Raw genomic sequence first — 25,297 nt, 5'->3', positions numbered from 1 at the left:
TCTGAATTCCAAGTACTGGAGGGGAGAACCTCCTGGAAGTCTTCGTCTCTCTCTTGTTGGAGGCCCCTCAATCTCCCAGCCTATTTCAGTCCCCAGCCCTGCCACCTTCCCCTTCTTATTGTGTGTGTCTCCTGCCACCTTGAAGCCTCTCGTGACCCAATGCTGAGAGTGGCAGAGTCTGGGGCCTTTCAGCTGCCACGGGGACACCACCCACACCCGCCCCAGCTGCTTGTCTCCCTCTGCTACCATTTGGGGGTCCCAGGGCCCAACCTTGACACATTCCTTCCTCAGAGCTGACCTGGTCCTCTTTTACCGCAGAATCTGTGTTCCTCTGATTTGTCTCAAAGGACACAGGAAATAGTCTCTTCCCATCTCCGGAGTCTCACATTCTGGGAGAGGGAAGGGGAGGGGAGGGTCCAGGTTCTGGGCTGAATCATAATTTGTCCCCTAGAGAGATGAAAGGTCAGAGAGAGATTGAGGCCCTAGGAGGTGGGGGGGGGGGTGCTCAGTAAAGGGGATGGAACCTCACCAAAGAAGGGGCTCAGAGGAGTAGAAGGGGGCCTGGGCACTCAGCTCTTTCCAGGCCATTGACCCTACCAACAGAGAGCCTTTTTCTCCACTCTTGCCACTAAACAAATAATTGTTAAAGGAACAGAACCGTCATAAAGTACACGCCCGTTCCTCTCCTCACTCTGTGCCCATCTGTCTTTATCGTCACTGGGACAGCCATGACCACCCAGGCACCAGGGCTGAGTCATTAGCCTTCAACCTGTACAGCTGGCCCCTGGCGTGGAGTCCCCTCACCCCCACCATCAGCTTGGCAGGTGGAGGTAGGAGGCTGGAGTCATCAGGAGGGGAGATGAGGCAGGGCAGAGGGTCCTAAATTGAGGGAGGAGCCGTTGGGGTGTGAGGGTAGACAAACACCCACCCTCATCTAGGTGGAGGAGACTCAGCCTGGGCCCTCCCTTTCCCCTTCCAGTCTGTGGGTGTCTTTAAAACTTCCAGGGGGACAACAGTTCTGAGAAGGGTGCAGCAGAGGAAAAGGGCTTGAATGGGGGGTGGGCTGAGGTGAGCATTGCCCGGCACAGACCTGCCTGGGACTGTGGGATGTGGCCAGACCAGGGAAGGCAGGTTGCAGAGCAAGGTGCCAAGGTTAAGGATTTCTGAGGGTTTAACCCCCTGGGAGGCCCCAGTGTTCAGTGAGAGATGTGGGCTCAGTCAAGGTTGATCTGCCCAAGCCCCGCCTCTCCTCTGCTGACCAGGAACCACTGAGACCAGAGGCCCTCCCTTACAAGAGGTTTCCAGTCTCTCAGATTCTCCCTCTGTAGTGAGAGTTTTGCCCAGCAGCTAAACTGATGCGCCTGAAAGCAAACCTGACCTTTACTTTCCCCAACTCAAGTCCCTCCTGGTGTTCCCACTGCCCTCAGGATCATGCCCAGCTCCTCAGGGCTCTCTCCAGCCTCGCTCCAAGCCATCCAGACACACTAATCTTCTTGCAGTTGGGCCATCCGGCAGACACATGTTCTTTCTCTCCTCTGAGCCTCTACACATGCAGTTCCATCTGCTTGCACATCCCTTCCTGCCTGCCTTGACCCAACTCAGCATCACCTCCTCCAGGAAGCCTTCTCTGATACTAATTCCATGGGGAACAGTTGTGAGAGATGCATGGGAGGTGATTCACTCATTGGATGGGGGAAGTGAGGAAGAGGGAGGTAGCTGGGACAGTTTGTGGACAAGCCACAAGGGACCCGGGGGATGGTTGTGCCACTTTTTGGTGGTGGAGAGAATAAATTCAGGTTGGGACTGGGTGCTTTTGACAACCTCGGGACATCCAGGGCAGGCTTCCAGGAGGACTTTGGGTATCTGGGGTCTGGAGCTCATAGAGTTGGGGCTGGAGAGTCATGGAGCCATGAGCACAGAGGAGGGAGTTTTGTGCAGAAAAGAAGAAAGGCTTCATCAGGTTCCTGGGGTGTGGGGTAGAGGGCAAAGCCAAGGCAGCCAGCCCCTGGTTGGGGCAGGGTTGGGGGAGGAGGGGTGTCAGGGGTCAGAGAGATGAAACTACAGCTGTTACTGACCAGCAACGGAGGGACCAGCGCCACCTTGTGGTTGCCCAGTAACCAGACAGTGCAAGGCCAAGTGGCTGGGTGAGTTCGACAAGAGGGGTTTGGCTGAGGGTCACCTGCCTCCAGGTGGCCTGGCCCCTGCCTCCATGAAGACCCCGCCTTTATCAGTTTAGTCTCCAGGACCATGGCTGCATTGCCCTCCTGCCACCCTAGATTCCTATTCCTTCCTGGGGTGATTGGCACAGTTGGACAGGGCAGAGCTGGGGCCTAGCACTCCCGGAGCCTAATAGCCCAGCGTGTGAGGGCTAGAAGGTGGGACACCCCACTGGGTCTTGTAGATTTTGAACCAAGAGGCCAGGAGTGAATGGATCCAGTTCAGAATGTGGCGTGAACTTTACCAAGAAGCTCAACCTCTTAGTCCTCAATTTCTCTAGAGGCCGTGACCTCCTAATCAGGAGGCTTGTAGGCCACCTCCTCTCTTTTCCTCATCTGGCCTTTGCTTGGCTCCCCTTAGTGACCCCACATGCACACACTGGAGTCCCAGCCCCCCAAGGCTTCGCTTCTCTTCAGGCCAGGCAGTTCCTACAAACACAATTAAGTGGAGGCAGCGTGAGGGATGAGGAACCCAGGACAATTAATCATCAGGGAGTGACAGTTGGTGAAAAATCAGGCATTTAATTCAGCAGGAAGAGCTAGAGGCAGGTTGGGGGGGGGGTAGGGTGGTATGTGTAGTGAGGGCAGAGAGAGACTCATTCTTCCTACATCACCTACCCCCGCCCGCTGCCCCTCCATCACACCTACACCCATTCATACGAATCCCGTTGGAAACTCACATCCCCTCAGGTCTTTAGGAAGGTTCAAACACACCAGCCAGTTAGGAGTATGGGCTCTGGTGCCAATTGCCTGGGTTCAAATCCTGACTCTACCACTTATTAACCATGGGATCTTGGATAGGTTCCTAACTCCCAGTGCCTTGGTGTCTCTGCCTGAAAATGGAAATGATGATAATATTTAATTCATAGGATTGTTGGGAATTCTGAGTCAATCTCTATGAGTTGCTTGGATGGTGCATGGCACATAGGGAATGGAGGGTACTTTAGTTACGACAATTACCTCTGGAGTCCTCCCTCCTGTGCTTAGCGCTGAAAGTTGCTCTAGAATGTTTTCCCCCCGCTTCTTTTAATTAAAGTATGGTTGACATGCAGTGTAACACTAGTTTCAGGTGTATAGAATGGCTTTCCTGAGGATTGAGCTGGTTAGGGTTCTCCTCTTCTCCACACTCTTTCTCCCTGGGAGGCTCAGAGAGGTAGGCCACTTGCCCAAGGTTAAGTAGTGGCCACAGCAGGATTTAAAAGAGGCAGCCTTTTAAAGTAAAGCTCTGAGCCCTTGCTTTACTTGCCCTGGGGGACCTGCATGGGGCCCCAGGGTACTTTCGCATACCCACCAGCAAAGAGGCACCAGAGGCCAGACTATGGCTGCCTGCCTCTTCCACATGACAGGTCAGGGTTCCTATCTCTTCCCCTATGGCCGGTCAGCTTGTCTAGATCCTTGCAGATGTGCAGAGTCCAGCCTGCTGTGTGTCCCCAGGTTGGGGCCTGCACCTTTTTGATCCATGGACTGAGAGGTGGGATCACATCCTCTTTTCAGAGAGGCTGTGATCTCCCGGAAGCGGTTGGGCTGCAATGGACTGGGCCCCTCGGACCTGCCGGGGAAGCCGTTGGCCAGACTGATGGCCCCACTGGCTCCTGATACCCAAGGTAAGGACTGGGAACTGGGCAGGGGCAGGGAGGGACCGTGCCCCTGATCCCCAGATCCCATCTGTCTTCTATCCCTGTCTTCATCTCTCTGTCTCCTTCTTCCTCTTGCTCTGTGTCTTCAGCAATCCCCTCATCTAATTCTCTCTCTGTTGTGCTACTAACTTCTCTGAGCCTCGATTTTCTGATCTATAAAATGGGGATGAGAGAACCTACCTTGAGGGGGTGTTTTGAGGAGGAGCAAATGAGATAACGCATGTTAAAGGCCGGGCACATACTAGGGCTCAGTGGCCAGTGGCCGCAGTGGTCACGTGCTTGTGTCTCATGCTAGATGGGCTGTGTTGTTGTCATGCTTTCTCTGTCACTGTCTCTATTTTTCTTTCTCTTCCTCTCCACACCCCCTGTCCGCCATGTCTCTCTGCCTCGTGTCTCAGTCTCTCTAGGTCTGTGTCCTCTGTCTCGATGTGGAAAGTGCACAAGACTGGGAGTCAGGAGACCTGACTTGCTGTGTGATCTTGGGCAAGTCACTTCCCCTTTCTGGACCTCAGTTTCCCAATCTGTAAAATAGGGGTGCTCAGCCTTACCTGCCTCCTGCTCTCTCAGGGTTGCTGGGGGTGGTCACAGGAGAGTTGTAACATGAGGGGGCTTCCTTCCATGCAGGGGACATTGCTGTGGTTGTTCTGTTGCCGCCTCAGGACCCCCCATCTCTCTGGGTCTCTGGGTCTTTCTGTGTCTCTGTCCCGGCCTCTCTGTCTGTGTCTTTGTCTCCCCCACCCTGGGGCTTGGCTCCATATCTCTGAGCCTCATTGGCCCCACAGGACCACCTCATTGCCCTCTCCCCCTCAGTGCTGGTCATGCCGCTGGTGGACAAGGAGGCTGGGGCTGTGGCAGCTGTCATCTTGGTAAGAACAGTGTGGGGTGGGATGGGGGAGTGGAGACCAAGGGAGGGATAGCGGATGGAGCCTGTCTAGGGTGTGTGTGAGTGTGTGTGTGTGTGTGTGTGTGTGTGTGTGTGTTACAGCAAGCCGGGCTGGGGTTGAGGAAATGGGGTCTAGGAGGAGTCTGGCTTCTCCCACACCCCAGCACTCTGCCCTACCTTGAATGGGCAGGACTCAGTCACTGGCCCAGTCAGCAACTTCCAGAGACATGTACAAGTCCCTTTTGCACTTCTCAGCCCCATGGAGCTGTTGGTGCAACCCTGACCTTACTTCCTCTTTGGCATCCTCCCAGCTGGGTTGGGGGCCAAGAGCTTTGTCCACAGAGGGCCTGGAAGACACTGAGGAATGATGGATGGACATGGCCCTGACAAGTAGAGATAGTATGAGAAGTTCAGTCAGATTCCGGTGGCCAGAGCTCAGGAGCAAGAGGGGGGGAGGCCCACCCGGAGGGGCTGCCTGGGAAGGCATCCAGCCCCATGGCTGACCAGGGCGGTCTTCCTGGAGAGGGAGATGGAGGGGAAAGGGGCTTTTGTGGGAAGTGGGGATGCCAGGCCTGGGCAGGGGAGCGGGGTTGGGGGGGGTGCAGTCAGCCAGAGAACCCAGGCCGAGACGCCCCCTGCCCTCTGCTGCCCCCTGGCGGAGCTCATCGGGTTTCTGCTCCACAGGCAGGGTTTGGCTGAGCCTGGTGGAGCTGGTTCAGCCTCTCTTTCCTGCTCTCCCATACGGGAGGTGGGCATTCAAAATCATTGTCCTGTCCTAGAAACCGAGGGTTAGCGCCCCCATATCGCCACTATTGGGGGTCCGCTTCCACCGCACCACCTCAATAAGGCACAGACTAGGGGGCGTGGGCAGATGAAGAGTGGGTCCTCCTGAGCCCGTGGGACTCCTCCAGAGCTCATTAAAATGGAATTAAAGGTTTCTGAGGCGCCTGACCTTTCCTGAGCTGCTGGCGGGGGAGGGTGGTGGGAGTGGGGGGGCGGCCGCGGTGGGGGGCAGGAGAGGAGAGGAAGGAAGGAGTGCTTGGCTTGGTCTCCTAGAAGACCCATCTGCCTGACTGAGGGAGCTGCCGGCCCCTCGGTTTCTCCGGTTTCTCCGAAACCGGCAAGCTGCTCCCCCACCCCCAGCTTCTGTTCCCGCAGGGGATGGATCTGCTGTTGGCACAGAGTTCTCAGCACCGCTTCCCTCCCTCTTTTGGTCCCAATCTGTGCCAGAGCTGGTGGCTTGGAAGAGGACCAGGGCCAGGGGCAATGTGCAGAGGTGGGCAGCGGGAGGTGGTGGTAATTCGGTTCCCCACTTCTGTGGAGGGAGAAGAGTCTGGGGGTGCCTGAGAAGGTGCCCCTATGGAGGGGCTGGGTCAGAAGGGCAGCAACTCCAGCAAGAGGAGGACATTTGGAGTTTGCTCATCTTGCGGGCAGGAGGATGGCTGCCATGACCGCTGCTCACCTTGGCTCAGGTTGAGCTGGGAGTCCAGGCTTCTGCTTTCTCCTGGGGGGGGGGGGGGAGGGGAGGGGGAAGGCCAGTGTGTATGTGTGTGTTGTGTGCTGGGGAGGCAGAGGGGCCACATTAAATTTAATTCACCCTAGCAAAAACCCTGCTCTAGGTATCCCAGCTGGGTGTAGGGAGGGTGGCAGAAAGAGGAGTGAGACCCATTTCTGCCTTCTAGAAGCTCAGTCTGGGGGAAGGCAGGTACAGCCTCAGGCTACAACTGGCCAAATGGAATAACTGCTGCTAGCAGGTGCTCCAGTGGCAGAGGCTGGGGCAACAAGGGGTGCCTCGTGGTGGACGCAGCATTTGAGTGGGGCTTTGGGGAGTAGGGGGGAGGCTGACAGGCAGACTAGAAAGGGTATTCTAAGAGGAGGGAACAGCGTGAGCCGAGGCAGGGTGGGGAGCAGGGTGGTTGGAAAAAGAGCTTGATCCAGGTGAGGCTGAGGTGTGGAATGTGTGCTGTTGAGCAAGATGTTACCTGGGGCTTTGGCTGTTAGGAGGAGTTCCTGACAACTGTCTGCCCACCTCCTCAAATACCCTGGGCAGTGAAGAGTTTGTGGTTTTTTTAGGAGCTCTTGACAGGTGTTTAGATTATTCACAGTCCGCCTCTACTCCAAGCCTGTGCCTTCCGACTCAGGTAGAAATGAACTTCCCCAGGACACCCCTCTCCCCGACACATACACATCTGATGTGGATCTCACGTCCTCCGAGAGGCAGCCCAGGCAGCCACAGCCCTCCTAACTGCTACCAGATCCTCAGGGCAGAGGGTACAAAGGGTAAAAGGAGTGCCACAAGGCAGATATTTTGGGAGGGCTGACTCACCAGCTACTTCCTCCACAAGCCCCATTCCCCTCTCGGAGTCTTTGTTTGCTCTTGGTATCCATTTACCCGTCCTTCCAGCTGTCCTTCCATCCACCCATCCATCCATCCATCCATCCATCAATGGAAGACATATTTCTTGAGCACCGCCAGGCATTGTGTGCTATAGGTGCTGCAAACAGCAGTGACTGACCCCTGCTTTCGCAGACCGTACCGTCTGGAGGGGTTGGGAGACAGACCTCAAACAAGTGAGTGAAATAAGGATAGAATTAGAAATGATGGTGAATGCTAGCAAGGAAACAGGGAGCCCTGCAATATTGGAGCCTGATGGAGAAACGGTCAATGGAGGGCTCTCTGAGGAATATGCCAGCCAGGTGCCGGGCTGCCTGGCTGAGTGCTGGGCCTCTGCACCCTGTAGTTCAAGGTGCTTTGATTGCAGATTCTTCGTGTGGAAAGAGTCTTTAGCTCTATTTTTCAGTTCTGGGATAATAAGTCCCAGGAGTGGGCGGCCCCTGGTCTCTAGCATTTGATGCGTGATTTATGCCCATTCTTCTCTTCAGCTGTGCCAGTCACACCAGCTCCTTACGTGAGGATGAGGTGTTCGTGCAATTAGCCATGTTGAACTTCGTGTGGGTGAGGGTTATAGGGGCTGTGCTGGGCTCTCAACCCTCTCCACAGCCCCAGTGCCCACCCCTGAGTGTTCCGCCGGACCCCAGACACATTCCCTAACTAACAAGAAAGAGTAGCTTGCAAGTGTGTGTTCCTGTTGGTGAGCAGAAAGCCACGTGTGGATGTTGGTGATTGTGTGTTTGCAAGTGGGGGGCCAGAAGTGTGTGCGTGGCTCTTGGGTGTGTGGACCCAAGTATCCTGTGTACAGGTGCGCATGTGCACGTATGGATGGTGTAGATTCTGTGAGTGTGCGTGTGCGGATGTCTTTGAGTCTGGGACTGTACTCTGTGTGCGCATGTGTGCACACACGCCTGAGTATCTCCATGGCAAAGCGAGTGTATGGGCAGTGCGGAGGGTTTTCATGAGACTGTGTATGTGCGCTTGTGCACATGCTGGGTGGGGATGGGCTGAGGCAGCCCAGGAGCGTGTGCTGGGCGGGTGGGGTCCAGTGGGTGGGGGTGGGCTCTGCGATTCCTTCCTTTTCTCCAGCCCTTCTGAAGCTCTCCTTCAGTCTACCAGTTCTGTACTGGCACCAGGCTGTATTGCCAACCCAGGAACTAGTTGTGCCCACAGCCCTGCAGTGGCCGGGGGGGGGGGGGGGGGGGTCCCAGTCTTCCCTTTTCCTGAGAAATGGGTCAAGGCAGAAGGACAAAAAGGATAGCACGGTAAAATACCAACATGTTTATGTAAGCATACACAAATGAATCATGCCCTCAGTCTCTTTCAACTCCCTGTCCTATGGGAGTCATAGATGGCGCTTCATCCAGAGCTTAGCCTTCAATACCATTTTTGGTCCACAGATGCTAAAATCTGCCCCATGGGTCCCCAGTACAATTAAGCTAAAGTCCAATTCCTTAGCCTTGCATTCAAGACTCTTCCCCCTGCGGTACCATGGACCCCACCCCGGCCCTGGTCCTCATATCCCTAGGCCACCTACCAGCCAGGACTGCCAGGACAGCCCCTGCCTGCAGTGTCCCCCCCTCTTTAGGCCCCACATTTCCTCCTCATACTTCAGTGCCAGTTCTGGAAGCCTCCCAGATGCTCTCCCCCTCTGAGTTCCCACAAGCCTTCAGTTCTCACCCACACAGTCTGCCCTCTCCTACTTCCTCAGGTATGAGGTTCTGCACCCCTCCAATTGTATCCCCCACTCCACCCCGCCCCGCCAGACTGTGAGCTTTCTGAGAACCTGCTGGGCTCCTCCTCTCCATCTGCTCCAGGCAGGGTACCTAGAGCAGAGGCGGGCAGGGGCTGCTGAGTGGGGAGCTGAGGATGAAGGAGGGACCCCATGCAGGCACTGTGGGGAGCCCTGCAGGTGGTGAGCTGCCCTGAGTCAGTGCAGGAAGCTGGTGACAAGGTGGGGAGCCTGGCTGGCAGGGCCTGCAATGGGGCCCCAGACTACCACCTCTCTCTCTCTCTCTCTCTCTCTCTCTCTCTCTCTCTGTCTCTCTCTCATTTTTCTTACAAACTGCCCAAGCAGGGGTAGGGGGAAGGGCCTTCACAGAGATAAGATGGGCTGAGGATATTCCTGGTGACTGACACAGGGAAGTTGGAGAGGGATGGGATGGTGGAGGTTGGGGGATGGGAGGGGTGAGAGTGGATCCAAAGAGGGGAAGGTATAGGCAAAGGAGGGGAGGGAGTAGGTGGTGCTGTCCCAACTCTGCCACTTCCTGCTGTGTAACCTTGGCCAAGGCAATTCCACCTTTCTGGGCCTTGCTTTATATGCAGGGTAGAAGCTTGCCTTGTGGGCTAGTGAGAGAATCACATGGAAGGCAAGCACTTTCTTTCTCCTTTCATTCATTCACCCATCTTCCTCTCAAGTTCTTTAGGCACAGCAGGTGCATCTTAAATGTTGAACCTCTTCCCTTACTCCAGACTTTGGGGTGGCTCAAACCCCAACTCAGAAAAGGTGGAGCTGGAGGCTGAGACTAATACCACTGATTCCATAATCCGGGCTTAAGGTTTCTATGGGCTGAGAGATGGAAGAGGGTCCAGGGTAACTCCCTTCCTCACTAAACACCTGGACTGTGTTGTTGATGGGACAGTGACTGAAAAGGCAGGGATCAGAAAAGTTATATTTCTTTGGGTTAGGCCCAGAAGGCTTCCTGGAGGAAGGAGGAGCTATCTGCTTGGTCAGAAGGATGGGCTTCTCATTGAAGCCCACAGACTGGAGTGTGTATGTGTTGGTGGGGACAAGCGTGTGCTGGGCATGAGGAGGGCACTCTGGCAGAGACAGGAGGCTAGGGGAGGTCATAGCTGGTCCCCCTCTCATATTCCTCCAGGTGCATTGTGGCCAGCTGAGTGACAGTGAAGAGTGGAGCCTGCAAGCCGTGGAGAAGCATGTGAGTGAGGGTAGGGCTGAGGTAGGATGGGGGCTGCTGAAGGCCCTCATCATAGCCGGTGGGGAGATGATCTGGCCAGGGAGCTGGACAAGCAGTGCAGCATCTTTGGGCTGTATGACCTTGAGCAAGTCACTTAACCTCTCTGAACCTCAGTTTCACATCTGAAAATGAGGATAAGGATAGCACTGACCTGCTTATGGTACCGGTGAGATGAGGCAACACAAACACCTTGTCAATACTTAGGAAAGACCATGCCCTTCACGATAATGAGGCTCTTTCCTGGGATTTTACTCCCGTGAGTGCTAGAGACACTGAGAAACCTGACCCTGCCCTGTCTTGTAAGAGCCTGGGGGCAGGCGGGGGAGACAACCCTGTACTCAGCTGTTCAAGGGCGGAAGGATGCTCCTGGGGCAGTGGGAGCCCACAAGCGGGGTGGAGCGCTGAGGGCTGCGTTGTTTGGGACCAGGATGGGGATGGTGGGCTCCCCGCGACGGAGAACGGTTTGAGCAAGGGCGAGGGTCCCGACGCGGTGTGTGCGGTGAAGGTGGGACGAATGACTCGCTGACCGCCCTGCTCGTCCCAGGCTCTGGTGGCCCTGCGAAGGGTGCAGGCTCTGCAGCCCCGGGGGCCTGGCGCCGCCTCGGCAGCAGTCCGGAACCCCCCGGCGGGGGTGGCGGGAGACCAGAAGGGCGGTGTGGCTCACACCGACCAGGACCAAAAGATCCTGCAGCTGTGCGGTAAGGACCCCGCCCAGCGGGTCTAACCTGGAAGGGAGGGGCCTCTTGGAGGGGGTGCGGTCTGGGTTGGGGAGCCAGGTGGCAATTGGAAGGGAGGTCCATGGGCTGGGCGGGCAGGTGGAGCACCTCTGGGGAAGTCTGCGAGCCTTCTCTCTGACCGGCGCGTCGCCACTGCAGGGGAACTCTACGACCTGGATGCCTCGTCCCTCCAGCTCAAAGTCCTCCAATACGTGAGTGCCCGTGCCTCTCCCCCTGTGATCCTCCAGGGACCTAGGTCCCAGTGAGCCCTCCTTCTCAGTTCAGATTCCGACGCCCTGCCCCTCCTCTCTCCTCCTTCTACCTGAGGAGCCGAGAGCTGGGGAGTGGGGGTGGCCCTAGATCCGCCGTCAGCCCCTCTCGGTCCCTGCATTTCAGCTGCAGCAGGAGACCCAGGCATCCCGCTGCTGCCTCCTGCTGGTGTCCGAGGATAATCTCCAGCTTTCCTGCAAGGTGAGGGCCCAGGTCCACTATGGGGCTGGGGGGGGTGGGGCTCAGGTCGCCGAGGGGAACAGCCTTGCCCACCCTTTAACTGCCCCCACCCCCACCCCCGCTCTGCCGCTCAGGTAATCGGAGATAAAGTGCTGGAGGAAGAAACCAGCTTTCCGGTGAGTCTCGCGAACGTCCTCTGTATTGGATTCTGTGGGAGCAGTTAAGGCCAGCTACGCACTCCAGAGATCTGCCCAGAGAGACTGGGGTCTCTACTAGAATCTCTTGGAATCTGATGGAATTATCTGGATCTTGGGATCTATTAAGAAATGTTATAAGAGGTCACGATTTTCATGAACAGGATCCATTAGGAGAGCTCTCTTACAATCTATAGAAAGGCTTACTTGGGGCCAGTTCACTTCTGTTGGAACATTTCTGGATTTGGCTCTCTCAGGATCTTTGAGATCAATGAGAATCCTTGGGGTTTGCTTTTCTCTCTCCTAATTAGGGAAGACCCTAAAGTCATCCAAAGGGGATTCTAGTCAAGAGCAGACCCTCACCCCACCCCACCCTCCACCCCCGCCCCCCAGTGTTGACTCTACCCACCATTTGGACTTACTGAAGAAGGTGTCTGGAAGGTCTGGAAACTTCCAGACTTGGGAGGGGGGTTGAGTCTGAGGTCACCTGACCTTAGAGAGAACTAGGCCCTGGCTCAGCCTCTCTTCACTCTCCAGTTGACGACAGGACGCCTGGGCCAGGTGGTGGAAGATAAGAAGTCTATCCAGCTGAAGGATCTCACCTCGGTAAGCCATGGCCTGGCTGGACCAGGACAGGCTGGGACAGGGTCTCTGGGACAAGGCAGCCTGGGAATGGGGGAAACAAGCCCCAGGGACCTTCTCCCAACCCATACCCATGTCCTAGGGTTTCCCATCTCACAGAGGTCCCTTAGAACTGCCTGTTGCAGAGTGTGGTGGAGGGCTAGGGGAAGGAAGCATGGTCCCTCCCTCCTTCCCTGCCTTGACACACCTCCCCCTTTGCAGGAGGATGTGCAACAGCTGCAAAGCATGTTGGGCTGTGAGCTGCAGGCGATGCTCTGCGTTCCTGTCATCAGCCGGGCCACTGACCAGGTGGTGGCCTTGGCCTGCGCCTTCAACAAGCTCGGAGGAGACTTGTGAGTCTTGGTGGGGTGAAGTGGATCAGAAGCTGAAAGACTGGGCAGGGCTCTCTACTAGGGTAACAGGGAAGGGCACCAGGCAGGGGATACTGCCCCAGCAGTGGTGGGTCAAATGGTTTGTTGCTGCAAGAAACTATGGGATTGTCAAGGTGCCAGACCCTTGCAGCTGCTGGCTGGGGTGCAGGTAATTGTTGACTCTCCATCACCCATTTTGGCTTATTTTAAATCACGTTGAGGTCCAAATGAGTTCCCCTTCTGTCTGCCCACTGCCTCCAGTTTGGGCTATCCACTGCTAGAGTACTGGTCTTTCCCCCACTTGCCATCACCCTGTTTTGGCTTTTCTGCTGGGAATTGGCTGACGGAGGGGTGGTAAGTTCTGGGATGGGTGAACTCCTTGGGACCCACAGAGCAGCAATCACACTGTGGGCAAGGGCTAAAGGGAATAGGCTGGGGGGCTGGGCTAAGCTAAGGGGCTTTAGAGACACTGATAGGGCAGCTATAAGAATCATTTGAAACGGAGGGGCAGGGCAGAGTCAGGTAAAGAGGCTTAGGAAGCATTTTGCAAGAACTGAGGTCAGATTGGGGTCTAAAAGTAGTATCACAAATAGATTTGGTGTTCTACTCCAACTCATTACTTGGTGGTAGCTGCCTGAAACAGTGGGTTGAGAATGAATATTAGTTTAGTGAGAAACAATGCTGTGATTGATTAGCCATGTCTATCCTGGGTGCAGGTTCAGTATGTGAATGCTGCCAGAGTTGGTCCAGATGGTCTAGCAGTTTGTGCCTGGATCATATAGGGAGGGAGAAACAGGCAGGTGAGGGGTGGGTCCTGATTCTGGGATGCAGAGAGATACTGACAAAGAGCTTGGCCCCTGGGGCTCAAGCAAGCAGACTGGGTTTGAGGGCCTGAAGGTCCTGCAGAAAGTGGAGACCGGGATGTTGGGACTATAGAGATGTCAGAAGCACAGGGACAGAGTCTGCATAGGTGGGGCAGAGATATGAAAGTCATAGACCTGAGTAGCAGGACCCGCCAGCACAGAGCTCTGTAGGCAGTTGGACAGGCCTGGAGAAGTGAAGACAGAGATGAAGTAGAACTTGCTGAGGCAGGGAGGATGTGGATCTGTGTCATCTGTGGTTGGTATCCTAGCGGTGGGAGCATTTACACCATTCAATAAACACAAGTTGGGCACCTACTGTATCCAGCCCTGCATTGGTCAGGTGGCCCCGGAAAGGCCTTTGGGGAGGGGAGTACAGAGGGAAGGGGCTCATTAGGGGCTGCTGTCTGTGAGACTGGGTTCTGAGGTGGCCCTAAACCTGGAGGAAAGGTGGTGTCAGAAGGGAAATGAGATGGGGCCTTGGTGACAACTTTGTGGCCATCTCTGGGTCCCACATATTTCAGGGAGTGAGTGCTGAATGATTGCATGAGCCAAGGTGGGGTTCAGCTCAGAGCAGTGACTGCGGACAAGCTGCCTGGAGCCCAGAGAACAGGGACTCCAGAGTCCCTTGAGCCGGGCGTGTGATGGGGCTGGTGGCCAGGGCAGAGGTAGAGTATAGTTAAAACATTCAGCAAACACCTCCCATATAACTCCCTGGTACCAGGCTCTGCACTGGGTGGTACAGTCATGGTCCCTGCCTTCAAGACTTGGAGTTTATTTTCAGGGCCAAGAGGGAGGAGGGTGGGAAAGGTATTCTAGGCAGAGAGAACAGTGTGGGGAAAAGCGTGAAGGTGTGAAAGAGACTGAGGTTTTCTCAGAATGATGAGGATCTTAGTATGGCTTAGTATGAGAGATACCCATAGATTAGGGGAGAGAGGTGAGCGGGACCAGACTGAGGGGCCTCAAATGTCATGGTACGGAAGGGGGAGACAGACACAGGCTGGTAGGGAAGGTGGGGAGACGGACACAGGCTGGTGGGGATGGGGATGTAGACCCAAATCATTGGGCAGCAAGCATGAGTGGGGGATATCCTGGCAGAGGAGCACCGAGACCAGCCATAAAATGGGAAGAAGCCTAGGCAGGGAAATCTGGGGGCAGAGAGAAGGTCAAGATCTTTGAGGTGTGCTCCCTGCTCTCCCTCACTCCGAAGACCCCCACACGGAGAGGCTAACCCATCTCCCCAGAGCAGGTCCTGCCCCAAGTTGGTCCATCCGGCCCCACAAAACTCCCTAGTGATGAGTCATTTGGTGGCCAGATTGAATAACCTCAAAAAGGATTTGGGGCTATCTTGTCAGCTGAGAGCTAGCTGTCTGAGTAAGGTGGGCACTACCCTCCTCACCAACACCTCAGGATTTATGGAGGCACCAGCTCAGGGCCTGCAGACTCAGGGTGAGTAGGACAGTGGCAGGAGCTGGACAAGACAGGGTACTTCGTGAGGCCAGAAGGGCCCCTGGGAAGAGCAGGAGAATATCCACCTCTGGCCTGGGCAAGTCTCTAGTCGGAGAGAAGAGACCCAGCCTCAGTCTGGAAAAATCCGAAGTCAGAGGATGGAGACATGGCTCTGGCTTCAATCAACAATAGTCTGAGGAGGATTAGAGTCCTCCCCTCAGGGAGCCCCAAGTCTGAGGGGGAAGCTGTCCCAGCTGCCTGTGCAGGGAACAGCCCCAGTAGAGGGGAGTGATGGTTAGCTACTGCGTCTCTGAGTGGGCTTCCTGGAGAAATGGAAGTAAGGAGAAACAGGGAGAAGTCCATCGTCCACTGCCTCTCCAGTGACCTCTGCCCTCTGCCCCAGGTTCACGGACCAGGATGAGCATGTGATCCAGCACTGCTTCCACTACACTAGCACGGTGCTCACCAGCACCCTGGCCTTCCAGAAAGAGCAAAAGCTCAAGTGTGAGTGCCAGGTGAGTGACCTTCTAGGAGCCACTCTTGGGGTTGAAGTCGCCCAGCTCTCAGCCCCAGAGCGTCATCCATAAGGGAAAAGCCCATGTCTTTCTGGACCCTTGGCAGGAAGGTTACCTAGTGCCCTGGAGGCTTCTTAAAGAGGTAGGTCGGTGGGTCCTCAGGACAGCGCCGCTGGCTGCAGGCACTGTATGTGACCGTCCTCTAGTGTTCAACTTGGGTACTACAGCAACATCTGGGCAGCTAGAGCAGAGGTGAATGAGCATCTGAGATTCAAGATTACTGGGCACCTTCACTGGGGCTATACTTTCACTCCTTCACTTGGTAGCCAAATGATATAACTAGACTGTGCCAGTCCCCAGCCTGTCCAGAGAGCCCTAAAGGGGGCATGAGAAGACCCTGGAGCTACTGGAAGCAGGGGGATGGAAGGTGTGACACCTCTGCAATGTGAACCCCTATGATTTTCATTTCCTCCATTCCAGGCTCTTCTCCAAGTGGCAAAGAACCTCTTTACTCACCTGGGTGAGTGAACTGGCCTCCATGCCTGGCTGTGGGTGGGAGCGGGGACTGGCATTTTGGGGAAGAGAGGTGGCAGGGCTTGGCCTCGGCATTCTAGCCTGGTCTCACCACTGCCCTCCATGCTTCTCCCTCCCACAGATGATGTCTCTGTCCTGCTCCAGGAGATCATCACAGAGGCCAGAAACCTCAGCAATGCTGAGATGTAAGTTAGTCTACCCCAGGGTAAGGTGAGAGAGGCCCCAGTCCTGGGTCCTCATCCCCTTCCTTCTTCGCTTCTCTTTTCCCCTCCACTGCCTTCTTGCGGGACGCTATCATGTTTTGTGTGATCCTTTACTTCATGCCTGTGACCCTCACTAATAACGTTCAATGATAGCAGGGGCAGGGCTCACTTTGTTGGCCCTGGGTCCCCAGCTCCTAACACAGTGCCTGGCACATAGTAGGCACTACAAGAAAAAAAATCATTGGGATTAACTAATGTCTGGAGTCAGCCAGCCCTCAGGAGGGTCTCTCATAATGGATAGCACCTTTCAGGCTTCAGAAATCTAGGCTTTGCCTAAAGTCGTGAGAAGTGGGGGTGGTCGGAGAGGGCTGTCAGGGACCTGTGGACCGTGGCTGTCTCCCCACAGCTGCTCCGTGTTCCTGCTGGATCAAAATGAGCTGGTGGCCAAGGTGTTCGACGGGGGCGTGGTGGATGACGAGGTGAGGCACGGGCGCGCGGAGGGAGTGTGTGGCCGTAGTCCTGGGGGCCGGGAGTCCACAAGGCGCCCAAGGAGGAGGAAGCGGGACAGTCCATGGTCCGTTCTGTGGCCGGCCGCTGACTTCCTCTCTACTCCATCACTGCCCTGGCAGAGCTACGAGATCCGCATCCCGGCTGACCAGGGCATTGCGGGCCACGTGGCAACCACCGGCCAGATCCTGAACATCCCGGACGCGTACGCTCATCCGCTTTTCTACCGTGGCGTGGACGACAGCACCGGCTTCCGCACGCGCAACATCCTCTGCTTCCCCATCAAGAACGAGAACCAGGGTGCGAGCTCCGGGCAGCTCCGGGAAGTGGGGCGGGCTCGGGCGGGGGCGGGGCCTGAGCAGGATGGGGCGGAGCCGAGCGGAGGGTCGGCGACCCTTCCCCACCGCCTTAGCATCCGGGAGCGGAAAGGACGGGACGGGACTACCCTGGCTGGGACGTCCCTTGAGGACACCCTGGGAGGGCGGACGCCGCCGGACACATCCAGCAGCCGGTCCTAGCCCCTCTCCGGCCCCCAGAGGTCATCGGTGTGGCCGAGCTGGTGAACAAGATTAACGGACCATGGTTCAGCAAGTTCGACGAGGACTTGGCAACCGCCTTCTCCATCTACTGTGGCATCAGCATAGCCCATGTGAGTGGGGAAAGGGCAGGGCCGGTGCAGGACCCTCTGTTCACCTTCACATTGGCTGTGTCCAGACGGGCCCTGTGAGTCTGAGCTCTGTTGCTGGGTTGCTGTGCAGCCTTCAGTTCCTGCTGGTCACCTCTAGCCTCAGATTCCCATCTGAAAATTGGGGATACTGTTTCCTATCTTGCCAAGTTAGCCTCCTGGGATCGGGGGAAACCCCAATTGTCATTAATACCCACCCTCTTTGCCAAGCAGCCTCAACCCGAGCCCCTGGTCAGCTTCTTTTTGGGAAATGTTGGGTCTCATTGTCCAGAGTTGGCTCTGAGCCAGGAATCCAACCACTAGGTTCCTGAGGCTAACCCATTCCTTGCGTCTCTGTCTCTGCTGTGGGACTCAGGCTCCATGACTGAAGACTGGGGCAGGCTCAGGAGGGGGTGCAAAGTGCCAGATCAAATGCTAAGAGGACCTGGGGAGGAGGGGCAAGGGGGGAAGGTATGGGTGAAAGTCGGAGGGGGGGTCCCTACTCTGGCTGGAGCTTGAAAGCTTAAACTAGAGCCAGCATGGGACAGGAACGGGGCGGGGGGGGGGGGGGGGGGCGCCTATATGATCCTTTTGTCCCAGTCCTGGGCATTCTGAGTTTCATAGCCACCTAGTTTGAGCCCCATCTTTCCCTCTCTCTCCTAGTCCCTCCTATACAAGAAAGTGAATGAGGCCCAGTATCGCAGCCACCTAGCCAACGAGATGATGATGTACCACATGAAGGTGAGGCCTGCACGGAGCTTCTGTCCTTCTTCTCAGGATCCCAGGGTCCCCTGCAGCCCACCTATTTCTTCCCTGCCTCCCAGTTCCCCGGGGTCCCAGGACCAGCCTGGGTTTTCTGATCACCCTTTCCTGAAGATAAGAAGATAGATTCAAAGCAATGCCTGGCCTCCTGCTCTCCTCTGGGGCAGCCTCTTCCAAGCAGTTTCCGGTTCAGCTCCAAGGCTGGCAGCAGGACCCATCCCGGGGAGGAATTTGGTTTGGCCAGGTGTTCCCCATATCCGGTGATGACTCCCACCTTGAGAATTACTGAAGGCTAGGAAGCTCACTCAGGGCCCTTCCCACAGCTCGCCTACATTCAGTGGTCATGCATGCTTCCATAGTCTGCTGATATTCTGTCTCATTCCCAGACCCTGTTTCAGAAAAGCTGTCGTGGGCTTTAGTTCAGACTGTGTGGTGGTCATTTTCCTCTTCCCTGTGTCCAAACCAAAAGGTCTCAGGCTCTGTGGATAGGGTCAAAGCTGTGATAGGAAGGATTAAGGTTAGACTCTGGGATGTTAGCCCCAAAAGAAAGAATCCTCAAGTTAGTGTCTATGAAAGGCTGGCATTGTTTGGTGGTGTCCCGAAGTGGTGTTTCTCTGTCTTTGCTGAGGACAGGCTGTCACAGACGAGGGCTGTCACAGGCGAGGAGGCACAGTAGGTGGGCTGTACCACAGTGGTCTCCTGCCAGTGATACCCCATGGATTGGAGTATCCATGCCCTGCCGTGGGTGCATTCTGGGCCAGGGCGCTCCCTCCCACTGTGGGATTTTGAGGGTGAGGACACTGGATGGGGGTGGAGGCCATCTTCTAATACTCTGGTTGCTCCCCTCTAGGTCTCTGATGATGAATACACCAAACTTCTCCATGATGGGATCCAGCCTGTGGCTGCCATTGACTCCAACTTTGCCAGTTTCACCTATACCCCTCGCTCTCTGCCCGAGGATGACACTTCCATGGTGAGCTGGCCCTCCCCCCATTTGACTGCATAGGTGGAGGGTGTACAGCCAGAGATTTAAGTTAGATGTGGATAGGAACTTCCTGGCAAGACAGAGTCATCACCAAAAGCTAGAGAGCCTCCCTCAGAGATGGAGTGGGCATGTGGTCTGCCGGTGTGGGCCACAGGGCCTGCCCAGGGCTCAGTGGCTGGACTGGGTGATCGCCAAGGGCTGCTCCAGAGCCCACAATGCCTGGGGCACGTGGCCTCAGGGTTGGCGCCTCCCTCCCTAGCTTTCTAAGATTTTGTGTGAGTTTGGTTCCAAGAGTTCTTCGGTCCCGTTTCTAAAAGTTCGTGGCTCCGAGAATGCTTGTCTGTACCATTTTATGGTTCTCCAGTTCAGATCTAAAGTTCTAAGATTCCAAAAGTTTGGAAGCTTCAAGAAGGGGCAAGGCAGGGGACCCATTTTGAAACAGACAGTCCCTCTGAATCCTCCCTTCTACTCTCTCCAGGCCATCCTGAGCATGCTGCAGGACATGAATTTCATCAATAACTACAAAATTGACTGCCCAACTCTGGCCCGGTGTGTGCCCCAGCCCTCCCCTCCACGTGCAGGCAGCCCTGGTCTTTGCCTCCCTCTGTCCTCTACTCTCACATCCATTGCCCCAGCATTCTGGGAAGGGGTCTCTGTGGACGACTAGGAGTGGCCCAGTCTGTGGGAGTGGAGAGGATCCGTGAGTGAGAGGCAATTCACAGGCACTGGGACCATGAGTAAAGGGAAGGAATGGGGCAAGGCACAGCCTGAAGGGCTTCCTGAAAGAGGAGAGCCTGAGGCCCCTCTGCTGCCCTCTCCCCTCCGCCAGGTTCTGTTTGATGGTGAAGAAGGGCTACCGGGATCCCCCCTACCACAACTGGATGCATGCCTTTTCTGTCTCCCACTTCTGCTACCTGCTCTACAAGAATCTGGAGCTTACCAACTACCTCGAGTGAGTGTCTGCACTGACCCCCAAGTCTGGCAGCTGTTACAGTCCCCTGCTTTGGGATAGGGGAGGCACCTAAGGATGACAGGAACTTTACATACACCACCTCCCACGATCCTCTTAATGGTTCTGAGGAAGGCTACATTGCCCCATTTTCTTTTTTTTTTTTTTTTTTTTTTAATTTTTTTTTTTCAACGTTTATTTTTGGGACAGAGAGAGACAGAGCATGAACGGGCGAGGGGCAGAGAGAGAGGGAGACACAGAATCGGAAACAGGCTCCAGGCTCTGAGCCATCAGCCCAGAGCCCGACGCGGGGCTCGAACTCACGGACCGTGAGATCGTGACCTGGTTGAAGTCGGACGCTTAACCGACTGCGCCACCCAGGCGCCCCTCCATTGCCCCATTTTCCAGGTGGGACTTGCTCACAGTCACATGTCCCATACTCATGGAGCAGTGAGCCTGTCAAACTCCAAACCAGGGCTGCTTTCCCAGAAGGGGACCCAGGTGTCCCCGGCTCCTGTCTGGTGGCTCCTGGACATCTCATGTAGCCATTCTTCCTCTGGATGTGTGGAAGGGGCCTGATCTCCCTCTCCCCTCTGCCTCCCAACCAGGGACATCGAGATCTTCGCCTTGTTTATTTCCTGCATGTGTCATGACTTGGACCACAGAGGCACAAACAATTCCTTCCAGGTGGCCTCGGTAAGATTCTACCCTCCTCAGAGTGGGCACCCTCCTCAGGGCATCTGGGAGTCTCATTCCTCCAGCCTGAGGAGAGATGGGAGCTGGTGGGACCGGGAGCCGGTTTGGAGATGGGAGGAGGCTCTCCAAGGCTTTGCCTGGGCTCTGAGATGGGGGAATGGTGAGGGCAGGGAGGACAGGGCAATGCCTAGCCTAATATGGCAGGCACTTGCATCTGGATGTAAGGAGTAATGGAGATTTCCCGGGATTTTCCAGAAATCTGTGCTGGCTGCTCTCTACAGCTCCGAGGGCTCTGTCATGGAGGTACCACCATTCTGCCCAATATCCCTGTGCCCATCATCCTTTTAAGGCTGATGACTTACATAGTTAGACCATGACCCAGATCCTCCTGTTCCCAAGCCGTGCTCTCCAGACAGGCTGTGAGAGCTGTAGCCATACCCCAGGGCATGTCGGGCTCATTTTGCTGGATGGGCTTGGAGGGGTGCAGGTGTGGATGGGGATGTGGGTCAGCCTGAAGGTCCTGCCCGAGCCCAGGTTTGCACAGGGAGCACTTGTATTTAGCATGTCTCTCTTGGCATATCTGGGAACACCCTGTTCCACCCCCACTCCACCAGGCCTGGGATGGCTCCACCTCCCATCACACCCAGTTTTGCCTTAGGTTGTTTGAATTGTGTCTGCCCACCCCAGGATGGGAGCTTCTTGGGGCAGGGACAAAATCTGAGACCTCTCTGAATTCCCTGCACTTGGCATGGGGTCTGGCACAGAATAGGAGCTAAACCTGGGACAAGGTCACCTTGCCCCCTGCTGCCCGCTACAACATCCCTCTGGAGACTGCCCCTGCTTGCATACCCCTGGGAGATGAGGGGCTCACTCCCTCCCACGAGGCCTTGTGGCAGCCCCACTTCTGCCCTCTGCATTCTGTGCTCAGCCTGCTCTTTCTCTCAATGACAGCCCTTCAGCATCTGGAGACAAGGGCCTTGCCCTCACCTCATCACTGCCTTTCTTTGTCAGCAAACAAATGTTTGCTGCATGAATTAGTGTCTAGGACTCCAATGGATCATTTCAGAATCATCCCGGTTTGAGAAGTCCTCAGAGCTTGCCTTGTCATGTCCCTTCATGTGACAGCTGAGGGATCTGAAGCTCAGAGCCTGCGAGGACTTGCCCGGGGTCACACAGAGGGCTGAAACAGAACCCAGAAAGGGAACTAGGACCCCCGACTCCCCGTTTCTGCCTGCTCTGCTCACCTTGGGGGCTGGGGCTGCACCAGTCCTGCTCCCTCTCTTGGCATCAGTGGTCAGCAGAGCCCCCGGCCCCAGCTGGGCCCCCATCATTCCTCTCCCCACAGAGGCACCACTTCGCTCAGGCCATCGCCATCCTCAACACCCATGGTTGCAACATCTTTGACCACTTCTCCCGGAAGGTGATGGGGCCAGGGTTGGGGGTGAGGGAGTGGGAGCCCAGAGCTGGCCTGAGGCAGGAGAAGGAGCCGAGGGAGTGGGTGGGGGTGTCTGACAGGAGGCCCTGACACCTCCTCGCTCCCCTGCCCACCCTGGCCCAGGACTATCAGCGTATGCTGGACCTGATGCGGGACATCATCTTGGCCACCGATCTGGCCCACCACCTCCGCATCTTCAAGGACCTCCAGAAGATGGCCGAAGGTGCCTGTCTTTAAACCCCAGACCTTGGGGTTGGGAAAGGACCACCAAGAGGGGGATGTGCTGAGAGAGACCTACTCTCTCCAGCATCAACCCACCAAACCCAGGCAGATGCAGCACCGACCCTTTGGCTCCCACCCAGGGTGCCGAATTTCATGGACCACATAGGTGGGCCCTGGGGACCTTGCCCTCAGAGAGAGGGGGTGGGGCCTCCTCTCCTTGACCACACGCTCTCCCCAACAGTGGGTTATGACCGAACGAACAAGCAACACCATAGCCTCCTCCTCTGCCTCCTTATGACCTCCTGTGACCTCTCTGACCAGACCAAGGGCTGGAAGACTACGAGGAAGATCGCAGTAAGTGCTGCCTCTCCCTGGGAGGGTGCAGGCTGCACACCCCGCCAAGTTCTTTGTGGCTCCTGCATCTTGCTCACCCTCTCTGTGCTGAGCTCAGCCTGGCTATATTTTGGGGAGACAAACCTAGACCACCTCAGGGGTGACAGATGGGGAGATTCAGAAAGGGGCATGGACTCACCAGGGGTCACACAGCAAGTCAGTGGCTGGCGGAAGGTGGACCAGAACCCAGCCACTCCTCCCGATCTGGGCCATCCCCCTGCCAAACTGGGGATGGTGCGGACAGACCCTGAAGGAGGGCTGAGGGATGCCTCAGTTTGCCAGTTTGGGAATGGGCTGTAGAGGAGCTCAGGTGGACGGATTCCACACACAAGTTGTGATGAGAGTGTTGGCCTTTCAGGAGCTGATCTACAAAGAGTTCTTCTCCCAGGGAGACTTGGTAAGTGGGGAGTGACTGCTGGTGCCAGGTTGTGGGGAGAGGGATCCTGGGCTGGGGCTGGGAGGGGCTGGGTTAGCTTCATCCTGGTACCTGATGGAGGGAGGAGGGGACCAGGCCTGATGACTCGCTGCCCGCAGGAGAAGGCCATGGGCAACAGACCGATGGAGATGATGGACCGGGAGAAGGCCTACATACCTGAGCTGCAGATCAGCTTTATGGAGCATATCGCGATGCCTATTTACAAGTGAGAGAGCTCAGGGGGTCTGCTGGGGGTTGGGGGGGACAGGGCTGGCTGTGGCAGTCACAGCAGATGCAGGTGCTATCGCCTGTGGGCCCATAAACGGGCCCTTCACTTCATTTTCTCCTTGAGCGTCCGGTCCTATGCCTCACACTCTCGTGGAAGTTCTTCCTGCGGTAGAGCCCTAATCCTTCTTGCTACTCACAGTCTGATTTGTGACCCTGTCCATGTCCGTTTGCACCCCCAGGCTGCTGCAGGACCTGTTCCCCAAGGCGGCAGAGCTATATGAACGTGTGGCCTCTAACCGTGAGCACTGGACCAAAGTGTCTCACAAATTCACCATCCGCGGCCTCCCGAGCAACAACTCGCTGGACTTCCTGGATGAGGAGTACGAGGTGCCTCAGCTGGATGGCACTGGGGCCCCTGTCAATGGCTGTTTCAGCCTTGATGCTGAGTGAGCCCCCCCCTCCCCAGGACCCTTCCCTGCCCAGGCCTCCTCTCACAGCCCCCCACTGGCCTGGCCGGGTGCCCTGGGACCAGAGCCACGGGTCCTAGGTTCTAGACCAGGACTTACCATGTGACCCTGAACAAGTACCGACCTTTCTGGGCCTCAGCTTTCCTGTCTGTGTAATGGAAGCAAGACTTCCAGCCTCACCAAGATTTTGTCATTTGTCCTCTGAGAGCACAGGGGTGACTGATGAGCAGCGAGCCCTGCTCTGCACTTCTGACCACATCTTGGCAAATCCTCCCCAGCCACTCCTCTGAGGCAGCCTGGATGGTCTCTCCTGGGCCCCATTCCTGCCCCATTAGATCTGTGCCCTCTTCCCTCTCCAGGGTCCTCATGCAAAGAGAAGGTGGGACATCTGAATGAGCAGAGAATAGGTCTTAGAAACAGTCATTAGCTCTGCTGGACAACTAGAAATAGCCACGGGGCCACTGAAGGTGCCCCTTAGGATCGCCACATACTTATGGTGGGCACTGGGACCTGGGGAGCTGCCAGAGGGGCAGCTCAGTGCTTTGGGCAGAGGGGGGTCAGGGAGAAAGCAGGATAGGAATGGTGGGCAGGAAGGATCCCAGGGCTGGAAGACAGGCTCCAATTGAGTCAATAATTCTTCCCCTGGCTGTGTGACCCTGGGCAAGTGACTTCCCCTATCTAGGTGAGACAGGAGGGTGGGACAATCTGTTTTCTAAGACCCCTTTTAGATATCAAAGTCCCCATGGCTCTGTGGAGTCCCAGGAGAAGCCATGGAATGTCCCTGCCACCCTAGGGCAAAGAGCCAACCCTGAGTCCTTCAGTGGCCCCCTGAGTGTCCCCCCCCCCCCCCACTTAGTCCAAGCCCCTTCCCCATTCCTGCAGCCAGAGAGGGCTGCCTCAGCCCTGACAGGGCTGACTGGCAGGGCTCCTATCTTCTTCAAGGCCATATCTACCCGTGCCCTGGGGCTTGGGAGACCCCCCATAGGGCTGGGCTTCTTGGATCAGCCCGGCTGCTGGCATCTCCCTTCTCTGTTTTGTTCTGTATGTGTTGTGGGGTGGGGGGAGGGGGGCCACCTGCCTTACCTATTCTGAGTTGCCTTTAGAGAGATGCGTTTTTCTAGGATTCTGTGCAACTGTTGTATATGGTCCCGTGGGCTGACCGCTTTGTACATGAGAATAAATCTATTTCTTTCTACCAACCCTCCCCCTTGGGGCTATTTCCAGATATTGTACTTGGGGACGAGGGGAACAGAACTGGGGTAGGCAAATGCCCTTTAGAACTCCTTAGCTACTGGAGCCTCCAGCCCTTGTGTCTAGCCCCTCTTATAGGAGAGTCACAGACCTCCTGTGCCAGACTGTAGGGGCTTAGAGATATGGTGGCAGATGAGGAGACCTGGGCATGGAGCAGTGAGAGGGCATGTTGGCTGGCAGAGATTGTGGACTAGAAAGAAAAGAATTGAGGGGCTGAAGCAATCAAGGAGGCTGCCTGGAGGAGGCAGCCTAGAGCTCCTCCTAAACCCTCTGTCTTCTGGCTTGCTGGTCATGAATACCCATA

The 25,297-nt window shown here is 56.1% G+C and overlaps 1 protein-coding gene across 3 annotated transcripts in view; it reads left to right on the top strand.

Annotated features, from left to right (window-relative positions):
• Positions 1 to 24,941, top strand: part of PDE2A (phosphodiesterase 2A) — a 95,133-nt gene extending 70,192 nt beyond the window's left edge. For all 3 annotated transcript variants that reach the window (XM_086678224.1, XM_086678228.1, XM_086678227.1), the window contains 27 exons: positions 3,711 to 3,820; positions 4,664 to 4,719; positions 10,008 to 10,067; positions 10,651 to 10,804; positions 10,982 to 11,034; positions 11,219 to 11,293; positions 11,407 to 11,448; positions 12,004 to 12,072; positions 12,310 to 12,440; positions 15,171 to 15,282; positions 15,763 to 15,802; positions 15,938 to 16,001; positions 16,426 to 16,498; positions 16,649 to 16,826; positions 17,063 to 17,175; positions 17,854 to 17,931; positions 18,803 to 18,925; positions 19,416 to 19,486; positions 19,767 to 19,889; positions 20,495 to 20,582; positions 20,838 to 20,885; positions 21,928 to 22,002; positions 22,141 to 22,240; positions 22,481 to 22,593; positions 22,991 to 23,029; positions 23,167 to 23,273; positions 23,515 to 24,941. In XM_086678224.1, coding sequence (XP_086534350.1) covers positions 3,711 to 3,820; positions 4,664 to 4,719; positions 10,008 to 10,067; positions 10,651 to 10,804; positions 10,982 to 11,034; positions 11,219 to 11,293; positions 11,407 to 11,448; positions 12,004 to 12,072; positions 12,310 to 12,440; positions 15,171 to 15,282; positions 15,763 to 15,802; positions 15,938 to 16,001; positions 16,426 to 16,498; positions 16,649 to 16,826; positions 17,063 to 17,175; positions 17,854 to 17,931; positions 18,803 to 18,925; positions 19,416 to 19,486; positions 19,767 to 19,889; positions 20,495 to 20,582; positions 20,838 to 20,885; positions 21,928 to 22,002; positions 22,141 to 22,240; positions 22,481 to 22,593; positions 22,991 to 23,029; positions 23,167 to 23,273; positions 23,515 to 23,725 — 2,506 coding nt within the window. In that variant the 3' untranslated portion in view covers positions 23,726 to 24,941. The remainder of the gene's footprint in view (positions 1 to 3,710; positions 3,821 to 4,663; positions 4,720 to 10,007; positions 10,068 to 10,650; positions 10,805 to 10,981; positions 11,035 to 11,218; positions 11,294 to 11,406; positions 11,449 to 12,003; positions 12,073 to 12,309; positions 12,441 to 15,170; positions 15,283 to 15,762; positions 15,803 to 15,937; positions 16,002 to 16,425; positions 16,499 to 16,648; positions 16,827 to 17,062; positions 17,176 to 17,853; positions 17,932 to 18,802; positions 18,926 to 19,415; positions 19,487 to 19,766; positions 19,890 to 20,494; positions 20,583 to 20,837; positions 20,886 to 21,927; positions 22,003 to 22,140; positions 22,241 to 22,480; positions 22,594 to 22,990; positions 23,030 to 23,166; positions 23,274 to 23,514) is intronic.
• Positions 24,942 to 25,297: the final 356 nt, after the last annotated feature.

Source organism: Puma concolor, chromosome D1, assembly GCF_028749965.1.
Source record: "Puma concolor isolate L17-30 chromosome D1, mPumCon1.1.hap2, whole genome shotgun sequence".
In the NCBI taxonomy this organism is placed as follows: Eukaryota; Metazoa; Chordata; class Mammalia; order Carnivora; family Felidae; genus Puma; species Puma concolor.
This window is presented reverse-complemented; position numbering and strand designations above follow the sequence as displayed.